Source organism: Glycine max, chromosome 5, assembly GCF_000004515.6.
Source record: "Glycine max cultivar Williams 82 chromosome 5, Glycine_max_v4.0, whole genome shotgun sequence".
In the NCBI taxonomy this organism is placed as follows: domain Eukaryota; kingdom Viridiplantae; phylum Streptophyta; class Magnoliopsida; order Fabales; family Fabaceae; genus Glycine; species Glycine max.
This window is the reverse complement of record NC_038241.2, coordinates 29,042,206-29,066,183: the sequence shown is the minus strand read 5'-3', so window position 1 is coordinate 29,066,183 and position 23,978 is coordinate 29,042,206. Positions and strand designations below refer to the sequence as shown.

Here is a 23,978-nt window from a genome sequence, read left to right as displayed (position 1 = left end):
GATTATTCTTGCGTCCTACACTGAGCAAAGAATATATGTAAATTCCGAATTAGAAGGTTCTAATTAACTACCAGAGCATATATTCCAAGCATAAACCCATTTTTAGGACAGACTTTAACAATAGTGCATGCACAGTAGTCACTAGTTGATTCTTCTAGTCAGTCCTCTAGATTAAGGTAAACTTTTGCCAGGCAAAGCGTTATGTAAATGCTTCAAATCTGCCGAGTTGCTGAAATTGTCTAGGACAAAAAATTGGGCAAACTAATTTCCAAATTTGTGGGAGAGAAAAATAGGATTTTTGCTGAGTAAGTGACAGTATATATTGAAGAAATGAAATTATTTATTTAGTTATGTAGTAAATGAGAATTACAAAAGTGGTAATGATACATTAAAATAAAGTCATTAGTACGATTACGCATTAAGTTTTCTTCCCAACCATATAATATTTGATGATGAAAATTTAATAAATATTTTGTCTCTATAAAATAAAAATATTCATATAAGAAATTTGAAAGCCATATTGCCCAAAGGGAGAGTAGGCCCTAAAAGATGCAGATACCAGCTTACCTTCATGACTATGCTTGATTCGCAGTTAGCATATTCCTTGCTCTTATCTTGTCGGCAAACCATTACAACCACTTAGTATATTCCTATAATTTTGTTATTAGGATATTTTCATTCTGTTATTATCTTGTCTCCTTTGTTGAGGCTATTAGTGTCAATATCCCATGTAGCTGCAATTATAAATACCATGATATATGAAATAACAAGCAAAGAAAATTATCACTCAGTTTTATCTTTTACTTATAATAGATTAGATATTAGGAGGTTACCTTGTCCTCGAATACAAGACAAAATCCCTCTGCTCGTAACAATTGGTCTAACTTGTCGCTACCCTACCTCCCATGGCTGCTCCCCACCTTTATCTGTGGCAGCCTATTCGCACATCCATCCACCACCATCCACATCTGCACTTATTCTACCCCCCCCCCCCCAGTTCACATTTTTCTTATGAACACCCAACTCAATTCCTTGGGACTAATTTTGAGAGTACTCAAAACCACTTGCTAGCCTTGTGCGGTACTGTGAAAACTCTTCAACCTTCATCTCCCACCTTCATGACGACCACCGAAACCATAAAATGTCTTGCCCTGCTTCTTGAGAATATAAATGCCTCCCTTCCACAACCACCGTATTTGTCGCCACCACCCCCACTGCCATATCCACCGTTTCGTTCACAAGTTAACACTGCTACATGTAAACACAACCTAACAAATGCAACAATCAGGACAACATCAACAGTCATTAAGCCTCCCCGTCAACACACTTCTTCATAGGAGCGCAGAAAAGCCAATTTCCCACGCGCCCCCCATAGCACGTGTCTTCATCTTTCGCCAAATCGCACTACGCAACTGCCTCAGTGCTCACCGCCTTTGATATCATTCCTTCCAACATCCTCCGTCTCCAAGCACCAAACGTCTCTGTTCACTCCCGCCTTCGTTGGTGTAGCAGAGCCATCAACAAGGTCAGTGACAAGAATGGTGACGCACAAACCACTGCCTCCTCCACCTCCATGGTTGGCGCGGTCCTGCTCCTCCCTTCCAAGTTTCCCCCTCTTTCACCAGAGCCATTCTCCTTCTAAAAAACTTCGCACCAACATTCAACATCATCCATCATCTCTCGATTTCGTCAAGCTAGTCTGTCTTCTCTGTGCAAATGAAGAACTGTCATCTGTTGGTTCCTGGATTGGCGTTCACCATGGAAAGGATATTGGGACCGATGTGTTTCTTCAAGGAAAACTTGGCGCCATAGATCGACTCACCGTCAATTCCTTTCCGGCGGTGAAGTGGCCACCCTGACACATGAAGCTCGAGATCACGCGGTGGAAGGACGAGCCCTTGTAGTGAAGGGGCTTGCCACTCTGCCTTATGCCCTTCTCGTCGATGTAGAGTGCGTGAAAGTTCCCAACAATGCAGGAAGTCATGTTGGCATATAGCTCCATCACGATGTGGCTAGCAGGTTAATCGTTGATGGTCATGTAGAAACCTTAGGGTTAGGCATAGTTTCTATAGTAAAGAGAATTAAAAAAATAACACTATTGAGAATGAAAAAGAAGGATTAGGTTTTGCTTTCCCACATGACACCATTTTGGTCCTTTGCTTTCCAACATTCTCAAGGCCCAAACAAGCCCACCAATAAAGCAACTTCCATCATGTTTTTTATTTTTTTTTCTAAACCCACCCCTGTTTCAATTTTGTTTTTGTTGCCCAACTTTGAGGACAAGGTTGTTTTCCAGTGGTGGGTAATGATAGCAATACAGCCCAAAGGAAGAGTAGACTCAAAAGGATGCAAATACCAGCATACCTTTGTGACTATGCTTGATTCACATACAACATATTCCTTGCTCTTATCCTGACAAGCGTTATAACCACTTAGGATATTTACATTCTGTTATTATCTTATCTCCTTTGTTGAGGCCATTAGTGTCAATATTCCATGTAGTTGCAATTATAAATACCATAATATATGAAATAACAACGAGCAAGGAAAATTATCACTTAATTTTTATCTTTTACTTAAATTAGATTAGATACTAGGAGGTTATCTTATCCTCGAATACAAAATCCCTATCCTGGTAACAAAATTTCATGAAATCATATCATATTCTACGGATCTACATGTAGTCGGTTTCTATCAACCGATTATCACTACTCACATAATACTGGGGCAATTAGCAACTCGATAACCATCGTCACCATAAAACAGATACTGACTTTATCAATAAAACAGATAGTGACTTTATCGTTGAATTTCCTTTTTAGGTACACACCTCTCACCAGAGACAGAGCTCAAACTAAGGGGAATGTATCATTTGACAGATCAGAGGGAGAACGGGTAATAACACAATTAGTTACTGGTTGCACGCTTGTCTTCACTCTTTCCGTCATCATCGTACTCTCTTACTCAGCACAACCACTCGCGTTGAAGCATTGGCCGAAATTCCTAGGAAAATTCGCAGCAACAGCACGAACCCATTCCGAGCCACCGCCGCAATTCCACTACGAAACTAGGTGCATCCAACAGAGCCTCGACCACTTCAGCTTCTCGGAGCTACCCACTTTCCCGCAGCGCTACCTTATCAGCACCGAACACTGGGTGGGCCCACGGCGCCTGGGCCCAGTTTTCTTCTACTCTGGCAACGAAGACGACATCGAATGGTTCGCCCAAAACACCGGCGTCGTCTGGGAAATCGCCCCTCGCTTCGGAGCCATGGTGGTTTTCCCCGAAGTAAACCCAAGCCTCGTTAAGCTCAAGTTAACTTATGCACGAACTAATTTATAGAAGTTTTCTCATCTTTTTTAGAGGAATTATACCATAACTTTTACAAATTAACTTGTGCATAAATTAAAATTAGCTTGCAGAGAATTTTCTTTTCTTTTTTCTAATTTTCTTCTCCTAAAAGTCCTTTTGCCTAAGCTTATCCAAACCGGTCTTTCCACCTTCGCTTAACGAAATTCTCAATTTCACAACTCTTTTCTAATGTGGCAGCATCAATATTACGGCGAGTCCGTGCCTTACGGAAGTGCAGAGGAAGCGTATAAGAATGTCACTACATTGTCGTATCTCACCTCTGAACAAGCGCTCGCTGATTTTTCCGTTCTCATCGCTGATCTCAAGCATAATTTCTCCACTAAGGATTGCCCGTTTTCTTGTTTGGAGGATCATATGGTGGAAGTAAGCAATTAAGTGACGCCAACCCTCTATTCAAAAACTAACCTTTGGGGTTGAGTTATACCAAATTTCTAATGTAGTATCATAGTACAGTGGTTGTTAGGAGATATAAGATTAACTCGGTAGAAAAGGAAGAAGGGAGAGAAGAAGATTTCATGGTTCAAATCCTTCCGTTGACACAAATTAACAATTAACATTTGTCGATGGTTGTTATTGGAGGGGCAATTATTGGATCATTCACAAATGTCCAGTCCCTCAAACACGATTTAGTTGTCCAACCCTTGGGATGTGTTGGAGATTCCATATTGACGAGTGATATGGTGTATATAAGTAAATATAAGTAAGGGGGAATCATGACCCTAGGGCTAGCTTTTTGTGTGTGTACAATGACGGCAAATTTACCGTACAGGGCTTGTTTTACAAACAATTTATCAAAGGGGTTCGTTTCTAAACAAATAACATGCAGGGTCTCTTCCGACGTGGGTGCCGCCATTAACACTGGCGGGAAGCTTGAACCGCAGTGCCAATGGCGGTAAGGAGGGTACCGCTAGTCCACTTGCGGGACATGTGCTGAGTAGGAGAGAGGGGTGAGGGTGTGTCGCTGATGACATCTGCGGGACAGGTGAGAGAGGGTGGGTAGGGAGGGTGCCGTCAATGCTGTTTGTGGCACAGGTGAGAGAGGGTGGTGCCGCCAGTACTGCCTGCGGGAACCTTCAACTCCCTTGATGGGACGCGTGAGAAGCCTGCACACCTAGGGTTCACATGCACTGCACCTAGGGTTCAGTTTACGTTGAAGGCTTTGCAGACTTGCATTCTGAAAAGCATGTGAACGTTAAAAATTTTGAACGTTGGGTTTAAGTTTTCAGCTATAAAAAAATGTTAGAACTCATTCTTTACTTACGTTTTTTCCTTACTGAGTTTGCTTTGTCTTTCTTTCTTCTTCACTTGAGAGATTATTGTACTGTGTTGTGATTGTTGTGCTGTGTTCGTCGTGGTTCAAATTTCTCTAAAATTTAGTGCTTCTTGTTGTGCTTTCATCCTTCCTTGAAGTGCCCTTAGCCTTATCTTGGACATAAATTCCTGGTAAGTAAATATGTTAATATATATTCCAAACAAGCCCACCAATAAAGCAACTTCCATCATGTTTTTTATTTTTTTTTCTAAACCCACCCCTGTTTCAATTTTGTTTTTGTTGCCCAACTTTGAGGACAAGGTTGTTTTCCAGTGGTGGGTAATGATAGCAATACAGCCCAAAGGAAGAGTAGACTCAAAAGGATGCAAATACCAGCATACCTTTGTGACTATGCTTGATTCACATACAACATATTCCTTGCTCTTATCCTGACAAGCGTTATAACCACTTAGGATATTTACATTCTGTTATTATCTTATCTCCTTTGTTGAGGCCATTAGTGTCAATATTCCATGTAGTTGCAATTATAAATACCATAATATATGAAATAACAACGAGCAAGGAAAATTATCACTTAATTTTTATCTTTTACTTAAATTAGATTAGATACTAGGAGGTTATCTTATCCTCGAATACAAAATCCCTATCCTGGTAACAAAATTTCATGAAATCATATCATATTCTACGGATCTACATGTAGTCGGTTTCTATCAACCGATTATCACTACTCACATAATACTGGGGCAATTAGCAACTCGATAACCATCGTCACCATAAACAGATACTGACTTTATCAATAAAACAGATAGTGACTTTATCGTTGAATTTCCTTTTTAGGTACACACCTCTCACCAGAGACAGAGCTCAAACTAAGGGGAATGTATCATTTGACAGATCAGAGGGAGAACGGGTAATAACACAATTAGTTACTGGTTGCACGCTTGTCTTCACTCTTTCCGTCATCATCGTACTCTCTTACTCAGCACAACCACTCGCGTTGAAGCATTGGCCGAAATTCCTAGGAAAATTCGCAGCAACAGCACGAACCCATTCCGAGCCACCGCCGCAATTCCACTACGAAACTAGGTGCATCCAACAGAGCCTCGACCACTTCAGCTTCTCGGAGCTACCCACTTTCCCGCAGCGCTACCTTATCAGCACCGAACACTGGGTGGGCCCACGGCGCCTGGGCCCAGTTTTCTTCTACTCTGGCAACGAAGACGACATCGAATGGTTCGCCCAAAACACCGGCGTCGTCTGGGAAATCGCCCCTCGCTTCGGAGCCATGGTGGTTTTCCCCGAAGTAAACCCAAGCCTCGTTAAGCTCAAGTTAACTTATGCACGAACTAATTTATAGAAGTTTTCTCATCTTTTTTAGAGGAATTATACCATAACTTTTACAAATTAACTTGTGCATAAATTAAAATTAGCTTGCAGAGAATTTTTCTTTTCTTTTTTCTAATTTTCTTCTCCTAAAAGTCCTTTTGCCTAAGCTTATCCAAACCGGTCTTTCCACCTTCGCTTAACGAAATTCTCAATTTCACAACTCTTTTCTAATGTGGCAGCATCAATATTACGGCGAGTCCGTGCCTTACGGAAGTGCAGAGGAAGCGTATAAGAATGTCACTACATTGTCGTATCTCACCTCTGAACAAGCGCTCGCTGATTTTTCCGTTCTCATCGCTGATCTCAAGCATAATTTCTCCACTAAGGATTGCCCCGTTTTCTTGTTTGGAGGATCATATGGTGGAAGTAAGCAATTAAGTGACGCCAACCCTCTATTCAAAAACTAACCTTTGGGGTTGAGTTATACCAAATTTCTAATGTAGTATCATAGTACAGTGGTTGTTAGGAGATATAAGATTAACTCGGTAGAAAAGGAAGAAGGGAGAGAAGAAGATTTCATGGTTCAAATCCTTCCGTTGACACAAATTAACAATTAACATTTGTCGATGGTTGTTATTGGAGGGGCAATTATTGGATCATTCACAAATGTCCAGTCCCTCAAACACGATTTAGTTGTCCAACCCTTGGGATGTGTTGGAGATTCCATATTGACGAGTGATATGGTGTATATAAGTAAATATAAGTAAGGGGGAATCATGACCCCTAGGGCTAGCTTTTTGTGTGTGTACAATGACGGCAAATTTACCGTACAGGGCTTGTTTTACAAACAATTTATCAAAGGGGGTTCGTTTCTAAACAAATAACATGCAGGGTCTCTTTCCGACGTGGGTGCCGCCATTAACACTGGCGGGAAGCTTGAACCGCCAGTGCCAATGGCGGTAAGGAGGGTACCGCTAGTCCCACTTGCGGGACATGTGCTGAGTAGGAGAGAGGGGTGAGGGTGTGTCGCTGATGACATCTGCGGGACAGGTGAGAGAGGGTGGGTAGGGAGGGTGCCGTCAATGCTGTTTGTGGCACAGGTGAGAGAGGGTGGTGCCGCCAGTACTGCCTGCGGGACACCTTCAACTCCCTTGATGGGACGCGTGAGAAGCCTGCACACCTAGGGTTCACATGCACTGCACCTAGGGTTCAGTTTACGTTGAAGGCTTTGCAGACTTGCATTCTGAAAAGCATGTGAACGTTAAAAAATTTTGAACGTTGGGTTTAAGTTTTCAGCTATAAAAAAAATGTTAGAACTCATTCTTTACTTACGTTTTTCCTTACTGAGTTTGCTTTGTCTTTCTTTCTTCTTCACTTGAGAGATTATTGTACTGTGTTGTGATTGTTGTGCTGTGTTCGTCGTGGTTCAATTTCTCTAAAATTTAGTGCTTCTTGTTGTGCTTTCATCCTTCCTTGAAGTGCCCTTAGCCTATCTTGGACATAAATTCCTGGTAAGTAAATATGTTAATATATATTATAAGTTTAAGTTAGTTAGTATTAGTATTAACAAATATTCTAAGTTAGTTAGTATGTAAATAGTAGGTTAGTTATTATTAACAAAAGTTCTAAGTTTAAATTAGTTGTATGAGTAGCTATTGTGTTATTTTTTTTACTATTAATAGATATTCCAATGTTAGGTTAGTTAGTATGAAAATATTATTTGGTTAGGTTAGTTAGTATGAAAATTTATTTGGTTAGTTAGATTAAAATTTTATTTAGTTATTGTTATTGTATATATTGTTAGATGTTATTTGGTTATTGTATATAATATTTTAGTATTAGTAGTAATTACAGCATAGCATAGAATATTATTATTAATTTTTTTTATCAAAGAATGAGAATTTTATTATGAATTCTAGAAATATCTGTAAAATAAAATATATTCTAACTCAAGAAATATAAAGTTTTCTAAAATAATTATTCTTTCTTATCAACTTGTTTCAATTATTTTTCTAAATTTATTTTATTTGTATACTACATATGTTGTATAGAATCTAAATTAATTGTATTCTTAATTATTGGTAGAATTAAAATATATGATGTACTTTTGCATGGGGTTGACAAACTAATTATTCTTATGAGTTTTAAATAAGAAATTATTTTATAACTTAATCTCTCGTAAAAAAATTGTATAGTAAGTATAATTGAAAAGAATATTATATATTTGTTTAGTTAGTATAAAAATATTACGTGTATATATATTTAGTTGTTGTGTATATTCTTAAATTTTATATATGTGATATTAGCTTTGTAGTATTAGGTATATATTTAGACGGATGATAGTTTAGTCTAATAAATATATATACATGCATGATACAGATACGTAATATTAGATTTTTTAGTATTAGGCACAAGTTAATATTAACTTTAGGTATATATTTATAAATTTAGACACACGTAAATTTTTAGTTTTTGTAATATTAAATATTTGACACTTAAATAAATAATTGTAATATTAGACACTTGACACACGTAAATTTATCTTTTTAGTATTATAATTTTGTATTTTAAATAAATGAGTTGATAATTTAATATTATTTAAGTTAATTATTTTTTATTTAGAATGGTATATATATTATTTGTTAGTTTTAATTTGTACGTTAATATTATTTGTTTTAGAAAATTTAAGTGATTGAATATATGATACATTGTATATTATTATTATTTTTGTATATATATTATTGAAATGATTTTTTGCATTTCAATATTTGTTTGTATTATAAATAATTTGTTAGTCCATATTTTATTCAATTATTTATTTGTTAATTGTAGAAAAAAAATTACTAATAAATTAAAGTTTTCTTCACATGTATTTTAATTTATGTATAGAATATATTAAAAATTGACCAGTTTGATTTTTTACAAATTTATTGTTATATATTTAAAGTTTACTAATAAATTAAACTTTTCTTCACATGTATTATATTTTATTTTGCAGTAGCAATGGCATCTTCATCATCATCTTCATCACATATTAACATTAAATCTGGCCCATCGATACTGATGTATTATGGATGCAACCTAAGCATGTTTCAGAACATGTTTGGAATGGGAAGAAGAAAGGAAATTATATATTAGACGAGCTGTCCCCACGTATCAAGGGGAAGAACAAATTCCAGAACAAATTTTTTCTTTTCTTCAACAATCTGGTTTCGGGTGGATTATGAAGATGGGTTTCTTAAAAATAAATGCCTCACTAATTAGTGCTCTGATAGAAAGATGGAGGCCGGAAACACATACGTTTCACATGAGATGCGGAGAGTGTACTATCACTCTACAAGACGTCTCTGTGTTGTTAGGTATAAGTGTGGATGGTTTACCATTAATCGGCCCAACAAATCTTGATTGGGCTGATTTATGTGAGGAATTATTGGGAGTCAGACCACAAGAAGGTGAAATTAAAGGTAGTGTAGTTAAATTAAGTTGGCTGGCTCACCATTTTGATCAAATTAATAATGACGACGACGAAGAACAAGTACGAAGGTTTGCCCGTGCATGGATACTGAGATTTATTGGAGGTGTCTTGTTCGTTGACAAAACCAGTAACAAAGTTTCGGTAAGGTACCTTCAATTTTTACGTGACTTTGAAGAATGTGGCAGATATGCATGGGGAGCTGCCGTACTTAGTTTTCTATACAGAGAGATGTGCAGTGCCACCGATTATAAAACTAAATCAATCGGAGGTATGTGCATCTTACTACAATTGTGGGCATGGGAACGATGTCCCACGTTGGCTCCAAAGAGGACTCCTTCCCACATAGAAAATACACCACTAGGGCACAGGTCAGTCATTTTTAACAGCGTCTTTCATTTAATAGAATAAATGGTTTTAGGGTATATTAAATTTTATTCTTTGTAGGTGGCTGCGACGTGGAAACCAACATATCGGCAATGATGATGTGAAAGTTTTTCGTCGCAAGTTCGATATTATGAAACGTCATGAGGTAAGAACCATGCTATTGTATTTGTAAAATAAAAAATTATATGTCTTATTTTACTACAATGTTCACAACTATGTTGTTATATGCAGTTTGTGTGGGAGCCTTACCCATCAACCGTTATGTCATTCTTGCCTCCCGTTTGTTTAGTCGAAGTCTCGCCTGGTACGCGGTGGTGCCACTAATTTGTTTCCAAGTTATTGAGTAGCACCAATCGGACAGAGTCTTGAGACAATTTGGGATGCAGCAACCAGTTCCAGAGTCTCCTTCACAACCCCTAAACATTCATGGCATAACATTAAAGGGGAAACATGACGAAAATTGGGGGCAATTGTTCGCCCCAATGATTCAGCAGTGGAATAATCGCCATGCATTTAGGGTCGACGCTTATCCCGACAAGAAGGCCTATTGAGTTTTAACTCGGACTACATGGTCTGGTATAGGCGAAAGACAAAGATGTTTGTTGACCCAGAAAATGCAAAGACGGCTACATTGGTATTTTTTAATTTTTTTTCAAATTTTAACTTGAACTTTTATTTAATGATGGCCATTAATTTTGTTACCGTTACAAATGCAGGGTGAAGTTGCCGAGGCATTACAATACATGGTGTCTCCTCAAGGGAGGAAAACATGCACATTTGATGATCTCGTGCCTTATGTGGAAAAAATTACAATTTTATCCGAAGAGCAAGAGAGAGTCACTGAGCCAGTGTCACATGGTCCCGCATCAGAGCGTCAATTTCCCGCACAACAGTTTCACATGCTTCAGTCAAGTATTGAAACTCAGGGGATAGCCAGAAGAAGGGACACTGTTGAAGCGGAAGAATATTCCCAACAAATGGCGGAGCGTGGCCATGGAATGTATTACACGCCACAAACATTTGCTGAGTATCCGACACAGATGTATCAGTATCCTTTTCAGGGTCATGACACTGATACTTCTGCAACCCAGCAATCGTTCGGTGGTTTTGCGGAAACACAAGCTCAATTTTCATGGCCCACAATGACCCCTTTACAACAATATCATGGGCCAATTCCAACACCTAATGCCCTGTTAGGAACACAATGGAATGTACCGGGACAAATACCTAATACGGGTGACTTATTCGGTGTTGATTTGCGTAACGCATTTTCTGCGGAGACTGACGAAGAAAAAGCGGGGAGGCATCGGGGCAGAAGAAATCCTGATCGCCAAGCACGAAGATGGAATCGACCATGTGGCACATCCTCACGGCATCACGGACACCAAAATGAATGATTTGAATGTCTCCGTTGATTAAGACTTTGTTGTATATTTGTAATTTGACATTCATGGCGTAATGTATGATATTCAGTTTATTAAGGCTTACTTATGGATAGAATTTATGTCGCGTATGAAACTATAATAATCAATGAACCCTAAAGCAAATAACAAAGGTAGCCAAAGGGAAAAAACTAATGTTTCTAAGTAACGATGAACTTCAATGTGAACTAAACCCTAACCCATAAAACATAAAAAGTATCACATAACCCTTAAAGATGAAACACTAACCCTAACCTATAAAATATAAGCACTTAGCCCTTAACTGTTCCGAAATAAACCCTAATCCTAAAATAAAAACCTAACCCTAACCCCTAAAAATTAGCCCTAACCCAAAAATGTTCAGCACTAAACCCTAACCCAAAAATAAAAAACCTAACCCTAACCCCCTAAACATTAGTCATAACCCTAAAATGTTCATAACTAAACCCTAACACTAAAATAACAAACCTAACCCTAACCACCTAAACATTAGTCATAACCCTAAAATGTTCATAACTAAACCCTAACACTAAAATACCAAACCTAACCCTAACCCCCTAAACATTAGTCATAACCCAAAAATGTTCATAACTAAACCCTAACCCAAAAATAAAAAACCTAACCCTAACCCCCTAAACATTAGTCATAACCCAAAAATGTTCATAACTAACCCCTAACACTAAAATAACAAACCTAACCCTAACCCCCTAAACATTAGTCATAACCCAAAAATGTTCATAACTAACCCCTAACACTAAAATAACAAACCTAACCCTAACCCCCTAAACATTAGTCATAACCCTAAAATGTTCATAACTAAACCCTAACACTAAAATACCAAACCTAACCCTAACCCCCTAAACATTAGTCATAACCCAAAAATGTTCATAACTAAACCCTAACCCAAAATAAAAAACATAACCCTAACCCCCTAAACATTAGTCATAACCCAAAAATGTTCATAACTAAACCCTAACCCAAAAATAAAAAACCTAACCCTAACCCCCTAAACATTAGTCATAACCCAAAAATGTTCATAACTAACCCCTAACACTAAAATAACAAACCTAACCCTAACCCCCTAAACATTAGTCATAACCCTAAAATGTTCATAACTAAACCCTAACACTAAAATAACAAACCTAACCCTAACCACCTAAACATTAGTCATAACCCTAAAATGTTCATAACTAAACCCTAACACTAAAATACCAAACCTAACCCTAACCCCTAAACATTAGTCATAACCCTAAAATGTTCATAACTAAACCCTAACACTAAAATAACAAACCTAACCCTAACCACCTAAACATTAGTCATAACCCTAAAATGTTCATAACTAAACCCTAACACTAAAATACCAAACCTAACCCTAACCCCTAAAAATTAGTCCTAGCTCCAAAATTTTCATAACTAAACCCTACCCCTAAAATAAAAAAACTAAGCCTAACCCTAAAAAATAAGAACTAAACCCTTACCCTTAAAAAAAAGAAATTTTATTTCAACTTCTAAATGTAATTGTATTTCCCTAAAAAAATAAGAACTAAACCCTTACCCTTAAAAAAAAGTAATTTTATTTCAACTTCTAAATGTAATTGTATTTCCCTAAAAAAAAGAACTAAACCCTTACCCTTAAAAAAAAAGAAATTTTATTTCAACTTCTAAATGTAATTGTATTTCCCTAAAAAAAAGAACTAAACCCTTACCCTTAAAAAAAAAGAAATTTGATTTCAACTTCTAAATGTAATTGTATTTCCCTAAAAAAAAGAACTAAACCCTTACCCTTAAAAAAAAGAAATTTGATTTCAACTTCTAAATGTAATTGTATTTCCCTAAAAAAAAAGAACTAAACCCTTACCCTTAAAAAAAAGTAATTTTATTTCAACTTCTAAATGTAATTGTATTTCCCTAAAAAAAAAGAACTAAACCCTTACCCTTAAAAAAAAGAAATTTTATTTCAACTTCTAAATGTAATTGTATTTCCCTAAAAAAAAAGAACTAAACCCTTACCCTTAAAAAAAAAGAAATTTGATTTCAACTTCTAAATGTAATTGTATTTCCCTAAAAAATAAGAACTAAACCCTTACCCTTAAAAAAAAGAAATTTTATTTCAACTTCTAAATGTAATTGTATTTCCCTAAAAAACAAGAACTAAACCCTAACCCTTCAAATAAAAAACCTAACCCTAAAATGTTCAGAACTAAACCCTAACCCTAACCCCTAAAAATTAGTCCTAACTCTAACATTTTCACAACTAAATCCTAACCCTAAAATAAAAAACTAAACCCTAACCGTTATACATGAGTTAGCCCTAACCACTAAAATAAATAAAAAAGTAACCCTAAAACCTAACATAAAAAGAACTTAACATGAACCCCTAAACAATACGCACTAAACCCTAAAATAAAAAAAAGAACTAAACCCTAACCCCTAAAATATAAGAACTAAACCCTAACGCTTAAACCAAAAAACTAACCCTATCCATAAAATATTAGAACTAAACCCTAACCCCTAACAAATAAGAAGTAACCCCTAACCCCTAAAAAAATAAGACGTAACCCTAACCCTTCAAATTCAAAAACATAACCCTAGACCTAAACTCAAAAAATTAGCCCTAACCCATAACATATAAGAAGTAACCCCTAACCCCTAAAAATAAATAAGAACTAACCCTAACCCTTCAATTTTAAAAAACTTAGCCGTAATCCATAGTTCTAAACACTAAAACCTAAGGCTTAGACCCTAAACACTAAACCAAAATACTTAGACACTAAACCATAATGACTAAGTCCATAGTTTGTCATTGTAGATAGTTAAAAAAACTAAGGTAGACAAAATACTTACACACTAATGTTTCTAACTAACGATCAACACCAATGTCACTCAACCTCGATTGATCCACTCCATTTATTTCAACTTCTAAATGTAATTTTATTTCATTAGAAGCACACATTCAACAAAAAGTAACTGACGATTTCATTGAAGACCAACAAGTAAATACATTGAACAAAACCTAAAGCAATACAAGATCGTCATGTAACATACATAAATCAATTAAATGAATTACTCCCACGGTCAGATTGCATTGGACATCGACGCCTATTGTGCCCTTCAACTCCACATCTACTACATTTTTGTCGGTGGTCAGATGGTTCGACCCAATCCATCTCATTCCTTATCCTTGTTGATTTTGGCCGACCTTTCGCACGAATTGTAGTTGGGTCAGGGATTAGTGTCCATGCCTCATCAGAAGGAGGAATTGCCGCTTCATTCCCAAGAGGCCACCACTGTGCGGAGTATGCTTTTAAGATGTGTTCATTGGTGTAAACAACATCTATATATTGGTAGTAGTTCATGCTCACGTAACCACAAGCTGCTATAATGTGTGAACATGGATAGTGAAGCGCAGAATACCTTCCGCATTGACAATAATGGCCATTCAAGTTAACTGCCCATTTTTGTCCGCCACGTTGCGTGATAGGATTGAAGGTCTCCTCTACTTCAAACCTTGTCGAGTGGATATCGTACACACGAACGATGTGCGAACAAGCTTGTTCTTGATTTTTCCTAAGTTCTGTAACAAGCTTAGAACAATAAACTTGGCCTTCTCTTAATTGTCTTTGGGCTTGGCGACCACGATCAACAAAGTACTTTCGGCACCTACTATATGTTGACTTGACCAACGCTGTTATTGGAATGCTGCGACAATCTTTCAACACCTTATTGACACATTCTGATAGGTTGGTTGTCATGTGACCATATCGTCGTCCAGATGTATCGTAAGCCATGCTCCATTTTTCCTTTGAAATGCGATCAATCCATCTTGCTATGGCTGGACTCAGTTGACGAAATTTTTCTAAGTTTTGATCAAACACATGCTTGCAAGGAGTGTACGCTGCATCAAATTTGTTATCATCAAAAGTTGTACGTAGACATCAAACTCAAATTAAATTAATGTATAAAATCAACCTTACCCAATTTCTTGAACATCTCTTTTTGTTTCGCGTTGTTGAATTTGCGATTGAAATTGCTGGCTATGTGTCGGACGCAGTACACATGATAACCGTGGGGAGGTTGCCAACCAAGATGTTCGTTAGCGACAGCAGACTTTATACTCGCGTGACGATCAGATATTAGACAAATTCCATTCTTATCTGTGACGTGTTCACGCAAGTGGGCCAAAAACCATGACCATGCTGTTAGCGTCTCGCCTTCGACCACGGCGAATGCTAGAGGAAGAACACCACCATTTCCATCTTGCGATGTGGCCATTAACAGGGTCCCACGGTATTTGCCGTATAAATGTGTGCCGTCAACTTGTATGATTGGCTTACAGTACTTAAAAGCCTCTTTGCATTGACCAAATGTCCAAAATACTCGATGAAACTGACGATGTTCGTGACTTACCCTATTACCAATAATAAAATCGTCATGTAGTATTTGAAAGTAAGAGCCAGGAGAATGATTTTGCATGTGTGTTAGCCATGACGAGAGTTTCGCATACGACTCTTCCCAATCGCCATATTCAATTGCAATCGCCTTTTGTTTGGCCATCCATGCTTTTCTGTATGAAACCTTATAGGAAAATTCACTATTTATCCTTTCTTGAATCAAAGAAATTTTTATTGATGGATCTTCTCTGATCATGCCTGTAATTCAAATACTAAAATAAAATTACAAATTAAAATAACAAATAACACAAAAGTAGGATAATATGAACATAAAAAAACATACCTACTACGCAAGTCGCAATTAAATTTGAATCAAGCTTCTCATGGTCTTGTGTCATAGTCATATTTAGACATGTGTGCGGTCCACCCCATTGTGTCACTTTCCATGCATCAGTTTTTTTGGATAAAATTGCCCTCATATAAAAAGGGCAAGGAGACTCTTCGGTGTTGTTGGGACAACAAACGATATATTTGTGTGATTTCGTTTCAACAACCTTAAAAGTTTGATGCACCATCATCACATATTGTTTCAGTGCATTTTTTACCGCATCTTTACTGTCAAAATCCATGCCAACATACAATTCTTGTCCAACATTAAAAGTCGTTGGCATGTCCAGACCACAAATGTCCTCCTCGTCCGGATGACTCCAATTGATATTATTATAATGCATAGCATCATTCCAAAATGGATTTTGAATTTGTGGTACACCTAATAATTTTTAAAAAAAATCATGTCAACAAACTACTCCTATTTAGTTACCATTAAATACAATTCTCATAAAAAGATAGATGTATTCAACTAATTTTGTATTTCACAAACATTTACCTTCGGTTGGGTGAACAATTGAAACTGGTTCAACGATGTCAGTGACTTCATCGTCTGTATCAGATATTCCATCATCACTATCATCTTCATTGAAAGACTCTTCAACGTATGAGTTAGATGCAAGGTAATCGTCATCATCATCATCTTCATCATCATGTAAATTACTTATATTTCTTGGCAGTTCCGATTCATGATGAGATACATTACGTCCACATGACGTAACAGAATTTGCAGCTTGAAACATCGAACCACCAGCAACATCCTTTTCTACGTACAATTCTAGAACTGACATTTGTTGTTGTTGTTGAAAACTTTCGATCATAGTTTCAACATCTTCGTCATCACAAATTTGCAATGCAACATATTTTCCTGAAACTAAAAATCTACAACTTATAGTAGAAATAATTTCATTATTTTCTAACTTTACCTTATCTCCAATTTTTTTTTTCAAAGCATTGAAACTAATTCCGCGTTTAATCTGAATGGCCTTTTTACTGCCTTCAAATATTACACCATCATTGTCTTCATATACTCTTCCATTGAAATACAACACTGTAATAATTGAATTCATGATATACCTACATCATCAAAATTAATAATAATTAATCATAACAATAGGAGTTTTAAAATAAATAATTACTCATACTAATTTTATAATAAAAATTCTAATTAAAAAAATTAATTCACTTAAACTTTGCCTTCAAATATTAGTCTAACAAATAAAATCATTACTTCAATTAAATATCAAATATTTATTTGCTTCCTTTATTAAACTTAAACTTCACATTCATACTTTATTCTAAAAAAAAGTACTCTAATTAAATAATTTATGAAAAATTCCTACTTCAAAAAAATTCCAGACAAACACAAAATGGAAGGATTATAAATGAAAGGATTACACTTAAAAAAATTTCAGACGGAACATGGCCAACACGCCTAGGCGCCCCCATATTTGTATCTTCCAAGTCGTTTTTCAGTACTAATTAACGAGAATAACTTACTTAACTCAAATGACATATATTCGGTAATGAAGGATATATCATATATATATATACATATGACAAAATTAGTAGGAAAGTATACTATCTATATATAGGAATGGAGGACACAGACAAATAAGGCATAATTTTTCCTCCATCTCTACTTAATAGTCTCAATGGTTAATTAATTAAATTACATGCACGTATATGTAAGGCAAAAAATACTCGGTGAACAACTAATTTGAAAGTTAGTGAGACAAGGAGATAAAAGAAATACATACAATCCAACTAAACTTCTTTTATGATTACTAAAAATCAATAAATTACTAATAAATATAGTAACAAAAAATTGTTATTCCCATGTTAGTAAATTTAAATGACGGGACTTTTAAAATTGGTAATATTTTTCTTATTGTTTTTATAATTAAAATTAAAATTTCTTTTTGTTAACTTATACTAAATTTTATTACAAGTAAAATAAAACTTCGTACTCAGAACAAACAACAAAATACTTAAGAAATAGCATGTAATTATTTTTTGTCTTAAATTAAATTATGTCAAATAATAATTCAAACGCAAAAACCATTAACAAAAAGGCTTACAAATAATTACTACTAATATTTTTAATATTTAAAATGTAATTTACAAAATTAATACACTTAAAGTTGAGCTTCAAATTTCATTCTAACCATAATATTTGTTACTTCAAAATAAAAAATTTGTACATCATAAATAAACAAAATGAAAGAAAACTTTAATTAAATAAATATAAAACATCCTTACTTACTATAGAATCAAACTTCAAAACTCTTTCTTCCTCTTTCACAATACTCTGGTCTCAAATTTATGCAAGTGTGCAGAGTGTGATTGAAATTTGCTCTATTTAAAGAATTTTTTTAGCAAAGAGCAACGTACGCAAATTTATACACCATTATTAAAGTAACTCTATATAGAAGTCACCTCCTACATGCCTAGCTCTTTAAGCTGTCATACATGCATGTGATTTCTGATTTCCCTATCCAATACAGTGCCCTATTCTCCTCCCTAGCCTGCATAAAAAAAATTTCAATGCATGTGAACCGTAGCTGCATCAGGCTTGAGTCTCGTCATTCAAGATCACTCTCCAAGCTTCAGTCCCATCAAACCTATCACGTGGAGTGGTTTAAAATTATTATTATTATATACAAAACTGTATGGTTGATTTATGGGAAAAAAGTGTAAGAAAAGAAAAATAAGGAAGGAAAAGGAATAGAAAATATATAAATGATATTTTTTTTTCAAATTGTATGATAAAAAAGAAATAAAAGATAACAAAATTAATAAAAACTGTGTTTAAAATTATAAAAAAATTTAAAACAAAAAAGATAAAAAAAAATTAGAAAAAATTTGTGCCTTGAACCCTAGCTTCAGTGCCATGTGCATGAGAATAATTTGTAATTAAATCACATGCATGACTCGGAAATCGGAAATTATATGCGTTGCTTAAACACACAAATGAGATAAGGTTTTAAAAATCTAGCAAATTAAAACGCACCAGGTGGATATAAGCGGCTGAAATCTTCCATGACCTTGATGAATATTCTATTGTGAGAGACAAAAATCAGAAGATGATGTCTGATGATATAGTATAAGCTGTTATAACTCACAATATGCTGAAGGTGTCCCGCAGGCAGTACTGGCGGCACCAAGGTGTCCCGCAGGCAGTACTGGCGGCACCACCCTCTCTCACCTGTGCCGCAAACAGCATTGGCGGCACCCACCCTACCCACCCTCTCTCACCTGTCCCGCAGATGCCATCAGCGGCACACCCTCACCCCTCTCTCCTACTCAGCACATGTCCCGCAAGTGGGACTAGCGGTACCCTCCTTACCGCCATTGGCACTGGCGGTTCAAGCTTCCCGCCAGTGTTAATGGCGGCACCCACGTCGGAAAGAGACCCTGCATGTTATTTGTTTAGAAACGAACCCCCTTTGGTAAATTGTTTGTAAAACAAGCCCTGTACGGTAAATTTGCCGTACAATGACATCAATTAAAATAGAACCTAAGACTGCGTTAAAACGATCCAAATCCTCACCATTAGGCTGACCCCAGTGAGTTTAAATCCAAATTCTAAGAACTATGTATATAATTTAAGCAAATCCGAGAACATGTCATAGTGAGTTATGAATAGTTAGTTTTATAACTTTTTTTTAACATTTTTTTACAGTGTTGGCAGCATGGATGAGACTCAAGTATCCTCATGTTGCTGTTGGGGCACTTGCTTCTTCTGCTCCGATTCTTCAATTTGAAGACATTGTGCCACCTGAAACTTTCTATGACCTTGTTTCCAATGCTTTTAAGGTAAGTCAGTGAGTCGTCGCAAGTTGTTCAGGTATTTGCCAGTGTTGTGATCAGTATATTATACTAACGGTTTTACTCTATTGTTTGTGTACATACTCCATAGCGTGAAAGTTTCATTTGCTTTAACTATATAAAACAGTCATGGAATGAGATGGCATCTGCAGGCCAAACAAATAATGGGCTTGAGCTTCTGACCAAAACTTTCAACTTATGTCAGTAAGGCATTTAGAAATATGTGTCTGTTTCTGTGTCACATGATTGTGAATGGTGATATCCATGTTTTGTTATTTCTCTTGTGCTGATTTAGTTAAATTAATGGAAGGAAATTGAATAGGACTAAAGATCTGTATGACTGGGTGGAGGCTGCTTATAGTTATTTGGCAATGGTGAACTACCCATATCCTGCTGAATTCATGATGACTCTGCCTGAACATCCCATCAGGGAGGTTAGTATGGTATCGAATTCGTAGTATATGATGATGGAATATCTTATTATTTGTACACACTTGTATATAAGGTGCTTTTGTTTTCCCAATTTAGTCCTGTTGTCTTTCATATGTTCAAATGTTCCTTGACTGATTTTTGTAATGCAACCTGGAAATTGAGTTAACTTCTGATTGTTTCCAGGAACTAGTATTCTGGAGCGCATATATGAAGGAGTGAATGTCTACTACAATTATACTGGAGAAGCTAAATGTTTTGAACTGGATGATGATCCCCATGGCATGAGTGGTTGGGACTGGCAGGTTTACAAAAGTTAAACGTTGTTTCTCCTTTTTATTTTCATTAGTTGCTGGATAAGTATTTAGACCTAATGGCACGAAATGCCTTGACTTATATGTTCCTTTGTTAATCTTGGTTTATTCCATTTTTTCTTATCTTTGGTATAGGCTTGCACTGAAATGATTATGCCAATGTCTAGCAGCCAGGAGTCCAGCATGTTTCTGCCGTATGAGTATAATACACTTCTATCCAAGAGGAATGCTTAAAGAAATTTGGAGTGAAGCCAAGGCCAAAATGGATTACTACAGAATTTGGCGGGCACGTAAGGGAATAACTACAGTTAAATCTTACTTCATAATTTGATAACTTGAACCGATGGAATCAATGTATTCTTCGAGTAGAGGTGTCAAACATATTACTTATGCGTGTAAATAACCTCTAGGTTAAATGCATAATTTAGTCTTCACGTGTGTTCTAGATTCTCAATTTGGCCCCTGTATGTAAAAGGTTATTAATTTGGTCCCTATATCTGCAAACATTATCGATTTGGTCCCTTCCGTTGTGACACCATTTATGCATTCTTAATTCTTACAGGAACCAAACTGAGAATGCACTACACATGGAGCGACTAAATTAAGAATGCACTGCACATGTAGGAAATAAATTAAGAGTGTGTAAACGACATCGTAACGATAAGAACCAAATTGATAATGTTTGCACGTACAGGGACCAATTTAATAAGTGTTTACGTATAAGGACTAAAGGTGTCTGCGACTCGTACAAGGACTAAATTATGTGTTTAACCTAAGCTATATTAGGGAGTAGGAAAAGGTAAAGATAGCTATTTCCTTTTTCTAGTTGTGAAAGGGTTTTGTGATTTGATATGCAATTTGACTTGGAGGAATATTTGAGTGAGGAAATGAGGAAAAATGTTATATATATGCAATTATAGTAAATTGTGTGCAAATATAAATTATAGAAAAATAACTTATTTTTTAGCTTCAGCTGTTGAAGCTATCTATATCAAGTATATGCTATAACATGCCTTTTCTGCAGGGTTGTTACTCTGTAATAATGAGATTTCCTTCTCTATAGAAATGTTCTGTGATGAGTATTAAGGCACATGCTGAAGTGTTAAACTGTAATATGATTAATGAGGTGACTACCACACTTTTTCTATTCTTGCTTGACAACGTTACATGTGTGGATTTGCCAACATCAATTTTGTCAGAAGTCTCTTACTGCTTGCAACACAAATTTATTCTTCCAGAAAACAAATGAAAGATAGTTGATACTTTGAAATATATGGTACCATCCCTTGGTGATGCCATTGGGATAGATTGTATGAAACATGCTCAATTAAAACTTAAAGCAGTACGCTGATAGTATGATGTTTTAACCTGGTGTTTCTATGTCTGGCATCTTGTTTGAAGGATATCCATGCCACCTTGAAGAAATTTGGAAGCAATATAATTTTCTCAAATGGCCTCTTGGATCCATGGAGTGGTGGCAGGTGATATATATTTATTCTTTAAATATCTTGGCTATTATGTTTTATATTTTTCCAACAATGATTACCTTGGACAGTTTCTAATATGCAAATTGTTTCCGTTACAGCATTTTGCAGAATATATCTGAAAGTGTGGTTTCACTTGTCACTGAAGAAGGTAAAGCATTTGATTATTTTGAATTTGTTAGGATTCTGCTGTAAAGAGCTTAGTCTATTCTCTTGTCTAAAATTATTGCTATTATTCTCCTATATGTGCCATTGGTATAAGCTACATTTGTTTTGGTTTATTGAGTATAACTACATGCAACTTCTTTACATAACTTTTAAACCAGAGTGAATAGTGAGTCCCTAAAACTCTCGAGCATGTTGCTAACATTGATTGATGAAAGAAGTTAATTCATTTTTTTCTTGAACCATTCCTCGGGTGCACACCACATAGATTTACGTTCTTCAACAAAAAATGATCCTGATTGGTTGGTAGAGCAGAGGGAGACTGAGATAAAGCTAATAGAAGGTTGGATCAGTGACTACCACCAGAAAAATAAAGCTATGTTTGATATGTAACATAATCTTTCTACTGTTTGCTTCACCACTGTTATGTATAGCTCAGTAAAACACGTTTGTTCAGTCTGAGAAACCTTTGTTCTTGTTTGGTTTTGTAATTGTTCAGGACAATATACACAGAGACACAACACACGTGTGTGTCCACGCGTGTGAACATCAAGTTTTCGGATTGAAATCACCTGTCCCAAGAAGCTGGCTTCTTTCGTGTCCCACCAATTAAATTAAGCCGTGTCAATTAAAAAAAGTCACCTCAAATTTTCTTCTTTTAAAACATTTTAATTTCGTTACCAAATTATAACCAATTTCTTTGTTTCTCCATTATCGGTGCTGCATTAACTCTTCCTTCATCCTTTAAATACACAATTTCTAGCATCAATTTTGCAATTTTACAGGTATCATAGGACTGCAGATCTGATTCCTCCCAACCCAAACGTTTCCAAAACCAAATTCCGAAATGTTACACTTTCAATGGTCCAATTTTGAAGGTATCACAAGATTGCAGATCCGATTCCCATATCTCTGGCTATGCAGTGCATGGGCGGTGACTGATGAGAAAGATGTAACATTTTTCCATTTGCTTAAAGGGACATTTTTTTCCAGCCTCTACACTACAGTTATACACTATGAAGCCTAGATACGACACAGATATGGAGATACGGCAAATTTTTAAAATTAAAGATACGATACGTCTTGAATACGTTAATAAAATATATAAAAAGTTATATATAGTTTTGGATTTTTTGTCTAGAACAGTTAGATTTTTCATTGGAATAGCTTCAAATTAATATTAAAAAATAAAACATGAAAAATCAGGACATAATATTAATGTTGCCTAGACTAGAAAATGCTATCACACATGTTTGATATAGGAGAGGTTTTATTACCTGTCTGCAAATTGGACAAATCCACATCGCTTGTGAGCTGGAATCTTCACATGAATTAATTCACCATACTGGATGAAAACTTGTCTCAGGTGATCATCAATGACATTAGGGTCCAAATCGCCAACAAAAATTTGCAATTAAGATTCATGTCACAAACAAGTTGGAAAGCAAACATTTCTATATTGCAAAGAAATGCGCACAGTTGTATTATTTGGATCATTCTTGTTCTGTGAGCCTTGAGATTTATAATTCTGATATGAAGCTGCATGTTCAAAACAGAAGTAAAAATATGAAAAATGTGAACACAAAAGGAAGCAATTCATGAAAAAAAAGCAAAAATAAAGTAAAACAAAACAGAGGATACACAACAGAAAAACTTATTTCAGAGATAGAATTTAGAAACCAAATCATTATCATGACATGATTTTGAATTGCATTTCATAACACTG

General features: G+C 35.8%; 2 protein-coding genes and 1 pseudogene across 2 annotated transcripts; 2 read left to right on the top strand and 1 right to left on the bottom strand.

Annotated features, from left to right (window-relative positions):
- Positions 1-1,096: 1,096 nt before the first annotated feature.
- Positions 1,097-2,002, bottom strand: LOC121174858 (peptidyl-prolyl cis-trans isomerase A-like). Its single transcript, XM_041015283.1, has 3 exons — positions 1,823-2,002; positions 1,429-1,615; positions 1,097-1,248 (listed from the first exon to the last, which is right to left on the bottom strand). The coding sequence occupies exons 1-3, from the start codon at positions 2,000-2,002 to the stop codon at positions 1,097-1,099; spliced, it is 519 nt and encodes a 172-aa protein (XP_040871217.1).
- Positions 2,003-2,661: 659 nt separating this feature from the next.
- Positions 2,662-3,747, top strand: LOC121174857 (lysosomal Pro-X carboxypeptidase-like; the record flags this gene model as incomplete). Its single annotated transcript, XM_041015282.1, has 2 exons — positions 2,662-3,288; positions 3,550-3,747. Coding segments are annotated over 2 exons (825 nt in total), but the record flags the coding sequence as incomplete, so codon positions are not given.
- A 188-nt stretch (positions 3,748-3,935) lies between these two features.
- On the top strand, positions 3,936-23,016 carry LOC100792903 (lysosomal Pro-X carboxypeptidase-like; annotated as a pseudogene).
- Positions 23,017-23,978: the final 962 nt, after the last annotated feature.